At 42.1% G+C, this 12,899-nt stretch overlaps 1 protein-coding gene across 3 annotated transcripts in view; it reads left to right on the forward strand.

Moving 5' to 3' along the window:
* The first annotated feature begins 2,922 nt into the window (after window positions 1–2,922).
* LOC108439036 (FA complementation group A) overlaps window positions 2,923–12,899 on the forward strand; it is a 35,583-nt gene continuing 25,606 nt past the window's right edge. For 2 of the 3 annotated variants that reach the window (XM_017717205.2, XM_017717204.2), the window contains exons 1-10: window positions 2,923–3,089; window positions 3,187–3,282; window positions 5,942–6,054; window positions 6,838–6,937; window positions 8,062–8,198; window positions 9,149–9,238; window positions 9,570–9,637; window positions 9,805–9,908; window positions 10,834–10,929; window positions 12,456–12,519. In XM_017717205.2, coding sequence (XP_017572694.1) covers window positions 3,204–3,282; window positions 5,942–6,054; window positions 6,838–6,937; window positions 8,062–8,198; window positions 9,149–9,238; window positions 9,570–9,637; window positions 9,805–9,908; window positions 10,834–10,929; window positions 12,456–12,519 — 851 coding nt within the window. In that variant the 5' untranslated portion in view covers window positions 2,923–3,089; window positions 3,187–3,203. Of the gene's footprint in view, window positions 3,283–5,941; window positions 6,055–6,837; window positions 6,938–8,061; window positions 8,199–9,148; window positions 9,239–9,569; window positions 9,638–9,804; window positions 9,909–10,833; window positions 10,930–12,455; window positions 12,520–12,899 lie in introns of all 3 variants that reach the window. The other variant, XM_037540589.1, reaches the window with a different exon arrangement.

Below are 12,899 nucleotides of genomic sequence, written 5' to 3' on the forward strand. Positions count from 1 at the left end.
TCGGATTGTGCAGTTTCTACAAAATGTGCAGCGGATCAGCGCATTTGCTTTTGGATCGTATAAACAAAATCATTTTAAAAATCAAACAAATTAAGAAACCACTGTAATAGTAAAAAGAACTAATATTACTATTAAAAGCTTCCTACACGTCTCCTCTCTACTGTCCTGCTAACTGAGGAGCACTTTATCTACAGTTTATTTGGATTATAGCGTCAACAGTGGACGACACACAAGAGAGGCATCCAACTCGAAGGGGACATCACCACTAACCACACTCTTCACTACCGCACTAAAGCCTAAGTCTTCCATGACTTCACTTTTACCCACTGTCATGCCTCCTTGCACTGGCCAGGCCCCACGCCTCACAGCAGGCTCTGCTCCTCTAGCTGTCCACCTTTGAGTCCAGTGTAATGCCATTCTCTTCCATGTCACAGCGGGGGGCAGGGCGCTGCCCCACTTCTGACACCAGTGTATCAGACTATGATTCTGCTGGAAGAAGTGCTCTTGATTGAACACACCAGCAAAAAGGGGCATGTATATCACAATGAACCCGAGGCGGGGTCACCACTAGCCACACACTTCACCCCGATGGTGACCCCAACACACACAAAACCCACAGTATCCGACAGCAGACAACACAATAACCTGTACACATGACTTGAACTAACAACTCACAATATTAAACACCAACATTAAGTCCCATGTAGGCGGTGCAATATCCGTGAGCCTTTGCATGTGGCCATCTCTATAGCCACAACTCTGAAGCCTCAGGTGCCAGTAGAAGGACGCCACAATATATTAGAAGCTGAAGTAAAACTCTTCTTGCCAAAAAACAAACAAGAAACAATATTCTAAACATAAATGATCATACTAAAGTAAAACGTTCTGCCAGGATCGTTCTGCGTCCTGATGATTGCTGTTAGAGCTCAGCAGTATAAACAGTTTTCTCAGGTTGGGCTGCATTTCACACTAATTATTTTTTATGTATTCTGTACAAGCTAATTTAGAGTTTTAACCTGTAAAGGTAACAGTTTTTTAAAGGTTTGGCTGCCTTAAAATTTCTAATTTCATTCAAAATAATGATTAAATTGAATGTAACACACGTTGCTTTGTTATCATTCCACCACACATTCTCTGAACAAGAGGTTTTAAATCAGCCAGATTGCTTACAGAAGTTAAATGCCAGCTGACGCCCCTTCAGACATGCAGTCAGCGCCATGCTAATCAGTGTAGTATAAGCTTCCATTATCTGTTAGCCACATTAGCCTCATAGCTCCAGCACTAAAACTAAAGAAGCAGACTTCAGACACCAAACAGGCCTCAGGTGATCTACTGCATTTGGGGGAAGTGGGGGAAACTATGTGTATTCTTCTTACTGGAATTTTCTGTTCCACCTTAAATGGTGCAGCAGCATTCCACATTTATTCCACATGAAACGGAAAATTCCCATTTTATGCTATGAAACTGTCTTTTTTAACACGTTTGAAGTGATTTAGGCATGCAGTTGGCAATGCGAATTGGTGGGCTATATGCTTACATTATTTGTTAGCTACATTAGCCTTTTAGCTCCAGTGCTAAAGCTAAAGAAGCAGATTTAAGTCACCATGGGCTGGAGGTTAGAGAACTGGCCCTGTCACTGGAAGGTCACTGGTTTGATCCTCAGAGCTGACAGTACATGACCAAGGTGCCCTTGAGCAAGACACCTGACCCCCAACTTCTCCCCAGGCATTGTGGATAGGTCTGCCGACCGCTCTGGGCAGGTGTGCTCACTGCCTCATAGCGTGTGTGTTCACTAGTGTGTATGTGGTGTTTCACTTCACAGATGGGTTAAATGCAGAGGTAAAATTTCCCTGTTGTGGGACTAATAAGACTGACAACATTTGGATTGCAGGTCACAGCCGTAGCTGATGTTTTCAAGGTATGCTAACTGGCCTGTCTGTAGTGTAAGTTAATGAAGTGATCAATAACAGTGATATCACAGTAACACTATGCTGTGATCGATCACGCTGGAGTACTGAAACAAGCATATAAAACCACGTCAGATCAATATTACAGCTCTATAGTTGTAATTATACCAGATTAGATGTGTTCATACACGGTTTCTGACGTCTGACCTCCACAGAGGGGAAAACACGGCCTGTTAGTGCTTTAATCGGAAAACACTCATTTAACACAAATCACAGAACCGCTAAATGAACACAGAACTTGTTCCGTTTGATCTACTTTGGTAAAATCTTGTGCTTATAGAATTTGAATGTGTGTCATTTTTATGCTTTTATTCTAAATAAGATTTTTTATTGTGTGACCCCACACTGACCACAGCGGGTTCTTTAACATAATGCACAGGTTCTACACCAGTTAAAGGGCTCTTAATGGAACATTTGCACTATGTGAACATTTTAAAAGGTTCTTCACTCACTCCCAAACATGGTTCTCCAAAGAACCATCCATGGGGAACCAAAATAGTTCTTCTGTTTTTGTATTTTAATGATGTTGCTCCACATTATAGGAGTGTATGAGACCCAAAGATGGAATTTAATGATACATAAAGTAATAAAAGTCATTTTTTAGCCATTTGGTTTAATTGATAGAAGCAGTTTATCCTCTCAGAGAGTGGGCTCACAGAGTGGACAGAACACGAGAGACTAAAACAGAGTGAAACTTTATGACTGACACAGCAACAGGGACCCGCAAGCTCCCGAAGGTGGGGTGCAAAAGGGCAGACATGCCTGACCAGTGAAAGGTCACTCTGAGGTCAAGCTGAAGGCCGGCTGATGTTTAATCAGCGCTGTAACGGCTCGGCGGGCCGAGCGGGGAATCTCTCACCAACATGGCAACACCGCAGAGTGGGTGGGGCGTGCTCTTCAACACTGCCTGCTGATTGGCTGGCTGAGATCGGCTCTAAGCCAATGAGGACTTGGCTGAGGAAGCGCGCGAGGAAGTGGCGACTGAGCTAACTTTCAGCATCAAAACAGTCGCGAGGAGCAGTCAATAACTAATAAATAATAACTGATCAATACAGAGATAATCAATACCCGCAGCACGGGCTGAGCACAGAACCGAGCCGCGCAGGAGGACAGCTGGACAAGGCGAGCTCCAGCGGACAGCAGAGGCGTATTGATGATAAGCATGTTTGTTGATTGATTGATTGATTGGTAATCGATGGTGTTGCTGTTTCCCGCTCAGTGCCGCGGCGGTGAGTGATGGAGGATCCTGCCATGTCTGTGGAGGAGCTGAGCGTCTCGCAGCGCTCAGACAGGAGGAGCTTCACCGCTCTGATCGGTAATAATAATAATAATAATAATAATGATAATAATAATAATAATAATAAGAAGAATGATCGCTGGAGGAGTGATGGAGCTCCATCCAACACCTTTGGGATGAGTTAGCGATCTAGAACTGACCATCCAACATCGGTACCTGACCTCACTAATGCTCAATCAAATCCTCACAGCAATGTTCAAAATCTATTAAAATCTACTAAAGCCTTCCCAGAAGAGTCGAGGCTGTTACAGCAGCACAAATTATAATAGAGATTATTAAAGGGGAACTTCACCCATTTTCCAAAATATTCCCCATAACTCAGTGTGTGAGGTGTAGTCAGATTCAGAGCGGTTTGGTGTGAAATTGATCAGATGTCTTTACAGTGGTGATGATAGAAACCAGGCGTCGCCATGACTACAACACAGATATAGACATTTTATTTACCATCCAGACCCACCAGAGAACCTACACGAGTCTTCTGAGCTTATATGGAATGTTGATGGAAAATAGTGGAAAATCTGGAATAAGTTTTCTTTGGGGACTATTTTGCCACACAGTGCCCTGCATGTCTCCCTCCACCATGAATGGAGTTTAAGTTCTCTAAACTATCATAAAACAGCGTCTCAGTCATCAGGCAGTGAATTCAGAACCATTTCATGTAGGAACATTTCTGACTTAGTAAGTTTATCTAGAACAGAGAACTGCTCTGTTTACATCTTACCCGTTGAATTAAGAGAGCAGTGCTGTGATTCAGGTCAGTATAGTGTGTTACACTGGAATATTAGGGAAGCGCTGAAAAGATAAAAAGCCACTGTGTAAATCAGGGTTTTTTAACCACTGGGCCACAAAATGCTTTAATAACATCAATGAAAATATATTAGACTTTGTAATATGAAAGAAATATTAATGTTTTCAGGGAGAAAACAAAGATACAAAGCAGCTTCAGCTGTTCTTTCATCGTTCATCTAAAAACAGGACACAATTATCCACTGCAGTTGTCGTCCACTTAGTAGCAGCTGAACAGTGAAAACAGTGAAACACACACGTGACCGGACTTTTCCACAGGGAAGGTTTGTAGCTTTCTTTGGCTGAAGGTCATTTTCTCACATGGCTCCTAAACTTTGGAGAGAATGTGAGGAATGTAAACTCAGTCACAGCCTCAAATCTTTTATGCTCCTGTTTATAATCACACTGTTATTCCGCTTAGACCAGCGTTTTCCATGGAATACGAGCCGGAATGAAGAGAAACGCCCCTGTTCTGCTATTTTCGCCTTGTTTTGTGCTCCAGGTGTGTTTGTGTCTCAGAGAAATTCAGTGAACACATGAGACTGAGTTTAACAGTAAAATGAGGAAAACAAGCCAAAGTGAAAAGAAACGGATCCACTAAAGTGATTTGACCCTGTTTGCAGAGCTACACAGTGGGACGCAGTGAAGCCCTGAGTTTATTATATTTAAGGACAGGTTTATTTACGGAGCACCTCAGTCACTGCTGTCAGTCAGAGAGCTGGTCATGTGACTCCAGTGAGGGAAGCCTTAGAGATTCCTGTGTTAAGTCCAGCTCACTGGTTCTGCAGCTGAAAGCAGGTTTTCCCAGTTCAGTAGAAGATCTTGGATCAGCTGTTAGGTGCAGAGAGCTTTTACTGAACTGGGAAATAATTTACTGAACTGGGAAAGCTTTTACTGAACCAGAAAAATCTGAAGTGGGAAAGCTTTTACTAAACCGGGAAAATCTGAACTGGGAAATCTTTTACTAAACCGGGAAAATCTGAACTGGGAAATTTTTTACTGAACTGGGAAAATCTGAACTGGGAAAGCTTTTACTGAACCGGGAAAATCTGAACTGGGAAAGCTTTAAAGTGTTTTAAAGTGGTTTCTGGTGTTTTTAGTTAGTTTAATTTGTTTTTATTACCCTTTCATTTATTTTGATAATTTTACATCTTTACATCTATTTTTTTTAATTATTAGTAATTATAGTTTTAATTTATCCTCATTTTATCTTATTTATTAAGTTACTATACTGTTGTAATTTTAACAGTTTATTGATTTTTTTTATTTTTAATTTTTAAATTTTTTACTACTGTGATTATTATCACTTTTCAGCATTCGGCTTGCCTACGCTGTAAACGCAGGGCTCCTTCGGTGGACTCAAATAAAGTTAGTTCAAATAAAGGTTGATTGATTGATTGATTGATTGGCAAATGCGAAAATACAGAGTCATTTAAAGATTAAAGATTAAAGTGAGGGAGAACAGAAGTTAAAACATGATTAAAACAGTAGATTTTAGAAGAGAAAACTCAATGAATTAAAAATGACGAGATTAAAGATGAATGAAAGTTTTGAAGGGGATGTTCTGACTCAGCACTTCATTTGAACTGTAAGCTCTGCTGCACGGAGTCTCAGTGAGGTGTAAACAGTTTAATCGGGGTTTGTTCTCATTCGGAATCTCACTGTTTCTCCACTGCCTGATCTTCAGTCCTCACCTGCTGCTGCTGCTGATTGTGAGTTGGGGTGGATTAAAGTGCTCAGACTCTCTTTTCCTCCTAATCCTCCTGAACTGGGGCCTCATGGCTCCTGAGCCGTCACACTGAGACGTGCAGGAAGCTGAGTAAAGTGACTGACTGATGTAACTGTTTGCTGTGAGGTGACTGTTTGGTGAGAAATGTGTCTCGTATTCCAGCAGGCCGAGCTGTGAAGAGACGGAGGCTGCAGAGCGTTGAGGAGCTCCAGCAGGCGGCGCTGCAGCTCATCAGCCACAACCACAACCTCTCTGACCTCATCCTGGAGGCCGGTGTGAGTGGAGCTCGTAGGGTGAAATTTAAAGGGCTCGTTTGAAGCTTTTCTTCCTTTTGCATTGCCGATTACGTTCCTGTAGTGATGCATAAAAAAAACAATCATTCATTTTCCCGCTTACTGTTAAAGAGGAATTTCATTGGATTTAAAACATTTCTCCAGTTTCTGAACCTTACAGACTCACAGTGGTAGTGACCGGTTCTAACATCACATAATCAGTGCAGCTGAATCACCAGCTTTAAACTCCACCCTTTTTCCAAACTATTCCCCCATAATCCAGTGTGTGAGCTGTAAACAGAGAAGTTCATAGAAGTTCAGAGCAGTTTGGTTTGAAATGGTTCCGACATCTTTACAGTGGTGGTGATAGGAACCAGGCGTCGCCATGACTACAACACAGATATAGACATTTTATTTATCATCCAGAACCACCAGAGAACCTACACGAGTCTTCAGAGTTTATATGGAATGTTGATGGAAAATAGTGGAAAATCTGGAATAGTACGTTTTTTTTGGGGACTATTTTGCCGCATGGCTCCCTGCATGTCTCCCTCCACCATGAATGGAGTTTAAGTTCTCTAAACTATCATAAAACAGCATCTCAGTCATCAGACAGTGAATTCAGAACCATTTCATGAGCTTTAAGAGGGGGAGGTCTGGTTCCTATCACCACCACTGTGAACAGTTCTGTGTGTGATCCAGTTTTTCTAGAACGGAGTGTTTATAATTAGGAACCTGATGGAAGGTGTTTGGTGTCTCAGTGATTGTGCTGATGTGTTGTGTCAGTCAGGCGCTGAGGCTGGAGGAGAGATCTGTGAGGGGGCTGCAGGGAGTGGATATGTTCCTGATAAAAACACCGTTGGAAAGGTTGGAGCGTCTCTGCTGGGTAAGATCTCTGAGCTTGTCCCTCATCCGGGACAGATAAGAGCTAAATAACTGGTTATTGGGAGAATCAGACGTGTGTTCCACTGTGCTGTGTTCTGTGATGAAGTGCCTGTTATGGTGTATTAGGCCTGTGTTGTCTGCAGCTCTGTGTTCCTCAGTTACTGTCACTGTGTTTAGTCAATAGGATGCTGAAGGTGAAACGCACTGAATATAATCACAGCTCACAGCAGATCGTCTGTGATTTATTCACTGTAACACCACCTCCACTGCTCCGCTGCTTTAAGCTCTGTAGGAAAATGCAGAACGTTGCACAGATTATTTTAACTTCTGCAGTTCAACCAAAAAAAAGTAATTCAGCCTTTTTTTATTACTCTTATCTCTTCTACCGAAGCTCGTGTTTAGACTCTCAGGTGAATTTGATCTGTCGAACACAGCACAAAAAAGATGCTGATAATAGAGTTTGTTGTGAAAAACCTTTTACTTGAGCAGAAATTGCTGCTCAGAACTTCCTGTAATTATCAAAAGGTAATTGATAATTAAGTTGATTTTGATTTGTTAATCTTAATTGTTTTAATTATTCTTAAAATAAAGTTCATTAATTGAAAATAGAAGCAGTTTCACTATATAGTGGTGACATATATACATATATATATCACTGTTGTTGGAAGAAAACCTCGTATCTCCAAAATGTAACTTTACAGGAGAAGGAAAAAACACACTGTAGTTTTAATGCAAGTCAATGGAACCAGACGTCTTTCCAAGTCATTCTGAGTCGTTTCTTTTTGTCCATTCATCATGAAATTTACGCACAATGTAAAGAGCAACAGGCTTTTTCACATGATGTCACAATCTGAAAAATGGAGAGATGAGGTTTTATTCTAACAGCAATGATGCATAAATATATATCTGTGAATGAATGATATCGGCATCAGTGTAACACAGAGTTTTGGGCAGAGTTTGGATGGGAAAGAATGGGTGTATTTAGTGTTCTGGAGTTGTTTATTCTGTGTGTTTGGTGTGTAAAGGCCTTAACTGCACAGCCAGGTTGAGTGGGCGGAGCTAACTGCTATGTAATGATGTGCGACAGAATTATTCTTTCCTCCTGACTTCGTTGTATGTGTCCAGAGGGTGAGTTGCGGAGGCAGGCGGGTGAGCTGGGGGTCCCGGTGGGGGTCTTGTGTGTGCAGGTGGTGATGGAGAAGCTCACGGGTCTGAACCTGCGTGGGACCGGAGAGACAGCCATGATCGACTCCATTCAGAGGGTCTGTATACACACCCACACCCACGCTGCACACAACTGAGACCCAGACTGAGCTAATTCAGGCCTCACGTCACACATCCTGCTGCTTTCAATCCCCACAATCCAGCTTTACAATGACTTTACAGGTGTTGTGGTCTTTGATGCAGGTGTTGTGGTCTTTGATGTAGGTCTCGTCCTTCTTGTCCTTGATAACAGTGTCAGGTCTGTTGGCCGTGGTCCGTCTGTCTTTGTGGGTGATAGTTTGGTGATAACCTGGATCTCCCATTAAAATAACCCTCATTAGTGATTCTGCCTTGCTAAAACTAAAATAGCATCTCATTAGCAACTACCTGGGATACGATAGCAATCATCCAATATACCATAGCAACCAGCTAGCAACTCCCAGCAAACACATGGATCGCCATAGAAAATACCTAGCAACCACTAAGAAGACCAAAAAAAACCACTTAATAACGCTCTAGCAACCACCTGGGATACAGTGGTAACCATTTAGCAACACACTAGCAACTACCTGAAACAATACAGCAACCACCCAGTAATACATTAGCAACCACCTTAGATACTATAGAGACAGCTAAGCGGTACCCTACCAACCACCCGAAACATCATAGCAACCTAACAATGTCTTAGCAACCACTTAAAAACATAAAAAAAAATCTAGTAACTACTTAGGATACAACTAGTTGGAATACCATATCATTCCTCAACCAGATGGTTGGAAGATGCTTCTTCAAGGGTTCTTTAGTTAAGAAAATGGTTCTATATAGAACCACAAACTCTTAAAGTATCCTTTACATGACTAAAGGGCCAAAAGGGGTTCTGCTACTGTTAGAAACATTTGCTTTTTGGTGCTATATAGAACCCTTTTTGCTACAAGTGTAGAAAGTGCAATTAATACAATGTAGTGTATTTTGTGTGTGTGTGTGTGTGTGTGTGTGTGTGTGTGTGTAGGCTGAGCTGGCCGTGCTGCTGCAGGCTGTGCGGGAGCTGCTGTGTGTGTTCAGCCCGAAGCTGCTGTGGCAGCAGTACTGGAAAACACAGGTGAGCACGATTAATCACTTTATATCAACATTGCGTACATTGCATACGTTGTTATTATTATTATTATTATTGTTATTATCGTTATCATTATTATTAACAGCGTTCTCTGAAGTGTTCACTAGGGAAGTTTAACCAAGTGGCTCAGAGATTCAGAGATAAACTAGACTAATCAGAAGCTGCCAAACGTTCATGAGCTCATGACATCACAACCACAGCTGATGGTCAGTTGGCCACACTGAGCCGCAGTGAACGCTCAGCTCTGCTGACTGTGTGTTTGTAGTTCAGACTGAACACTGTCAGTCAGTGTGACGTGTTCTGTTGTTGGTCACAGCCGGTGCTGGAGGTCGTGTACTGTCTACACGCTGAGGAGATCCTACCGCTGCAGAACCTGCTGCACAGGTAACACGGAACACCTTAGACTGAATGCTGTCACCTACACAGAGCAGGGGTTTATAAATTCATGTGTAATTGGCCTTTAAATAAAACGGGAAATTTGACTTTTATCTGCTGAACTGTTGCTTTAGTGGTGTGTGTGTGTGTCTCTGTGTGTGTGTGTGTGTGGTCAGCGAGCCGGCCGTGTGTGTGTGGTTAGTGTCTCAGTTACAGAGCCTGTGCGGATGCAGGGCCTCAGATCCAGAAGATGAGGAAGTGCAGCGCCGGATTTTGTCCGGTAACTCAGCTTTATTTAATCAGATTAGTGTATCTGAGCAGTAAGTGTGTATTTGGCAGTGAAAACATTCTTGGCAGAGTAGCCACAGTCCCAAATTGTCTCCGTTGTTTGCCTTACTGTAGACGGCTGAATTTCTAAAGCCATTGAAATCACTTGTGTAACCCTTTCCAGCTTTATGTAAATCAACAATTGTTGACTGTAGATCCTCTGAAAGCTCTTTTCTGACGAGGCACGGCTCACATGTGCATATCCTTCTTGTGCAGAGCAAACTCAAAAAGTTTGAGTGGTTTTTGTCAGTCAAAGTAGCTCCACAATTTATGACCAAGTAATGCAGAAAACCATTAAATTCTAAAAGGTTCACATACTTTTTCTTGCCACTGTGATATTTTCACCTAAATTACAGGTGCATTATAAATAAAAATGCATTGTTATTATTTAATTCACAATCAGTGTTTTTCTGTGCAAATGAAGACACATATAATTGTGTAAAGCCTTGCATCTCCAAAATAATAACTGTACAAAAGACACACTGTACTATCAATGTAAGTCAGTGTAATCAGTTTTTTTCCAGGCAGTGGGTCGTTTGTTTTGGTCCATTCATCATAAAATTCACATACAGTGTAAAGAACAACAGACTTTTTCAAAATATGTCAAAAACTGAAAAACGACAGAAATGAAGACGTGACGTTTTGTTCTGACAGCAGTGAAAAGAACTCTCCTGGTCAGATTCCATGTTGTTGTTTTTCTAAGAGTCAGTAAATGAACACGTACCTTAGACGCGCTCGTTTATTAAATACTGATCAGTGTTTCATATCGTGATATTAATTCAGATCTGAGTGGAGAGAGTGAAATGTTTGTCATCACAGTGGATTTATTCTTGTGTTTATTGTTCCTGTGTGTGTGTGTGTGTGTGTGTGTGTATCAGCGGTGGTTAGTGTTCTGGTTGGTTCTGGCTTTGAGGACTCTGTGGACTCTGCTGTGTCTCGGTCCTGCTGCTCTGTGCTGGACCACATGCTGTCCTGTGAGTAACTCCATCACGTCTGTGGGTTAGTTTACAGCATCGCACTACACACTGCGACTATGAGTGTGAGTGTGACTGACTGTGAGGGTGGCTGGGACTGACGGTGAGCGTGACTGACGGTGAGCGTGACTGATGGTGAGCGTGACTGGGACTGACAGTGATTGTTACTGTGACTGATGGTGAGTGTGGCTGTGGCTGTTACTGTGGGTTAGTTTACAGCATCGCACTGCACACTGCAACTGTGAGGGTGAGTGTGACTGTGAGAGTGAGCGTAACTGACTGTGAGGGTGAGCGTAACTGACTGTGAGGGTGAGCGTAACTGACTGTGAGGGTGAGTGTAACTGACTGTGAGGGTGAGTGTGACTAACTGTGAGGGTGGCTGGGACTGACAGTGATTGTTACTGTGACTGATGGTGAGTGTGAATGTGACTATTACTGACTGTGACGGTGGCTCTTACTGTGACGGTCGCTGTGAGTGTGAATGATTGTTACTGTGACTGTGATGGTGGTTATTACTGTGACTGCTACTGTGAGTGTTACTTTGACTGTTACTGTGAGTGTGACTGTTCCTGTGACTGCTACTGTGAGTGTTACTTTGACTGTTACTGTGAGTGTGACTCTTACTGTGACTTTTTAAAAAAATCTTTTAATTATTATTATTATTATTGAGGGAATGAGTCAAAACATCAGGAAAACAAATCCAATGAAGGAAAAAAGGCCTAAACAGTATTGTTTAGTCACAAATATGGTGAGAAAAAAAGAAAAAAAACACAAATAAATGAATGAATAAAAGGACCAATTTGGATTATGATGTGTTTTCCTTTTTCCTAACTTCTCCCCCTTTTTCCCTTTTTCTCTTCCCCGCCTCCCTCCCACCCTACCACTCCCTCTCTACCCTCCTTCCATTAAGTTTTCCCTTTCACCTTACTCTTACTCCAAGTGGCACCCTACTGTGACTGTTAATGTGAGTGTGACTGTTAATGTGAGTGTGACTGTTAATGTAAGTGTGACTGTTACTATGACTGTTACTGTGAGTGTGACTGTGTTAATGTGAGTGTGACTGTTACTGTGAGTGTTACCTTGACTGTTACTGTGAGTGTTACTTTGACTGTTACTGTGAGTGTAACTGTTAATGTGAGTGTGACTGTTACTGTGACTGAATGTTACTGTTGCTGTGACTGTGACTTACTGTGACTGTTAAAGTGAGTGTGACTGACTAAGTGTTACTGTTGCAGTTACTGTTACTGTAACTGTTACTGTGTTAATGTGAGTGTGACTGTTATTCTGAGTGAGTGTGACTGTTACTGTGACTTACTGTAAGTGTGACTGTGAATGTGACTGTTACTCTGAGTGAGTGTGTCTGTCTAGGTGTAGCTGTAATGCCTCAGTGTTTGGTTATTTGATGTTATTTATAATTATTTATATGAATCTTATTGATTTTATTAATACTTATTCATAAAAATGAATTTGTTGTTGTTTATTATGCCAAACATGTCCGGCTCAGCCTGCTCTGTTTCCTCCTGCAGGGCTGCTGGACTCTCTGGGAAACACAGACCCCTCACAGTCCGACCCACCCGCCGCTGCAGTGTGGTATGAGCTAAAGCAGCTCCCCCTTTACTCTTAATGTAGCTGATCAGCAGCGCCAATGCTAATGTAGATACCAAGTAATGGAAGCCCATACCCCACCAATTAGCATGGTGCTAACTGCACGTCCAAATCATCACACACTCGCCTCAAACTCTTCACCAGCTTCTTATTGGATGTTTGTGATCCACTTTAAATGGCTTCAGGAGCCAGATGGTAAGTGCTGCCCCATTGAAGGTGGAATGGAATATTCAGATAGGAAGCCAGCTTTAGATTTGTACCTCAGTGTTGAGATTCCCGTCTTGGCTGATCAACTGCGTTTGGGGTAAAACTGGATAAATCAGTGTCTGAACTATCGTTTTAACTGTGGTGCTCAGTGTCAACCC

The sequence above is a fragment of the Pygocentrus nattereri genome, chromosome 8, assembly GCF_015220715.1.
Source record: "Pygocentrus nattereri isolate fPygNat1 chromosome 8, fPygNat1.pri, whole genome shotgun sequence".
NCBI classification, from domain to species: domain Eukaryota; kingdom Metazoa; phylum Chordata; class Actinopteri; order Characiformes; family Serrasalmidae; genus Pygocentrus; species Pygocentrus nattereri.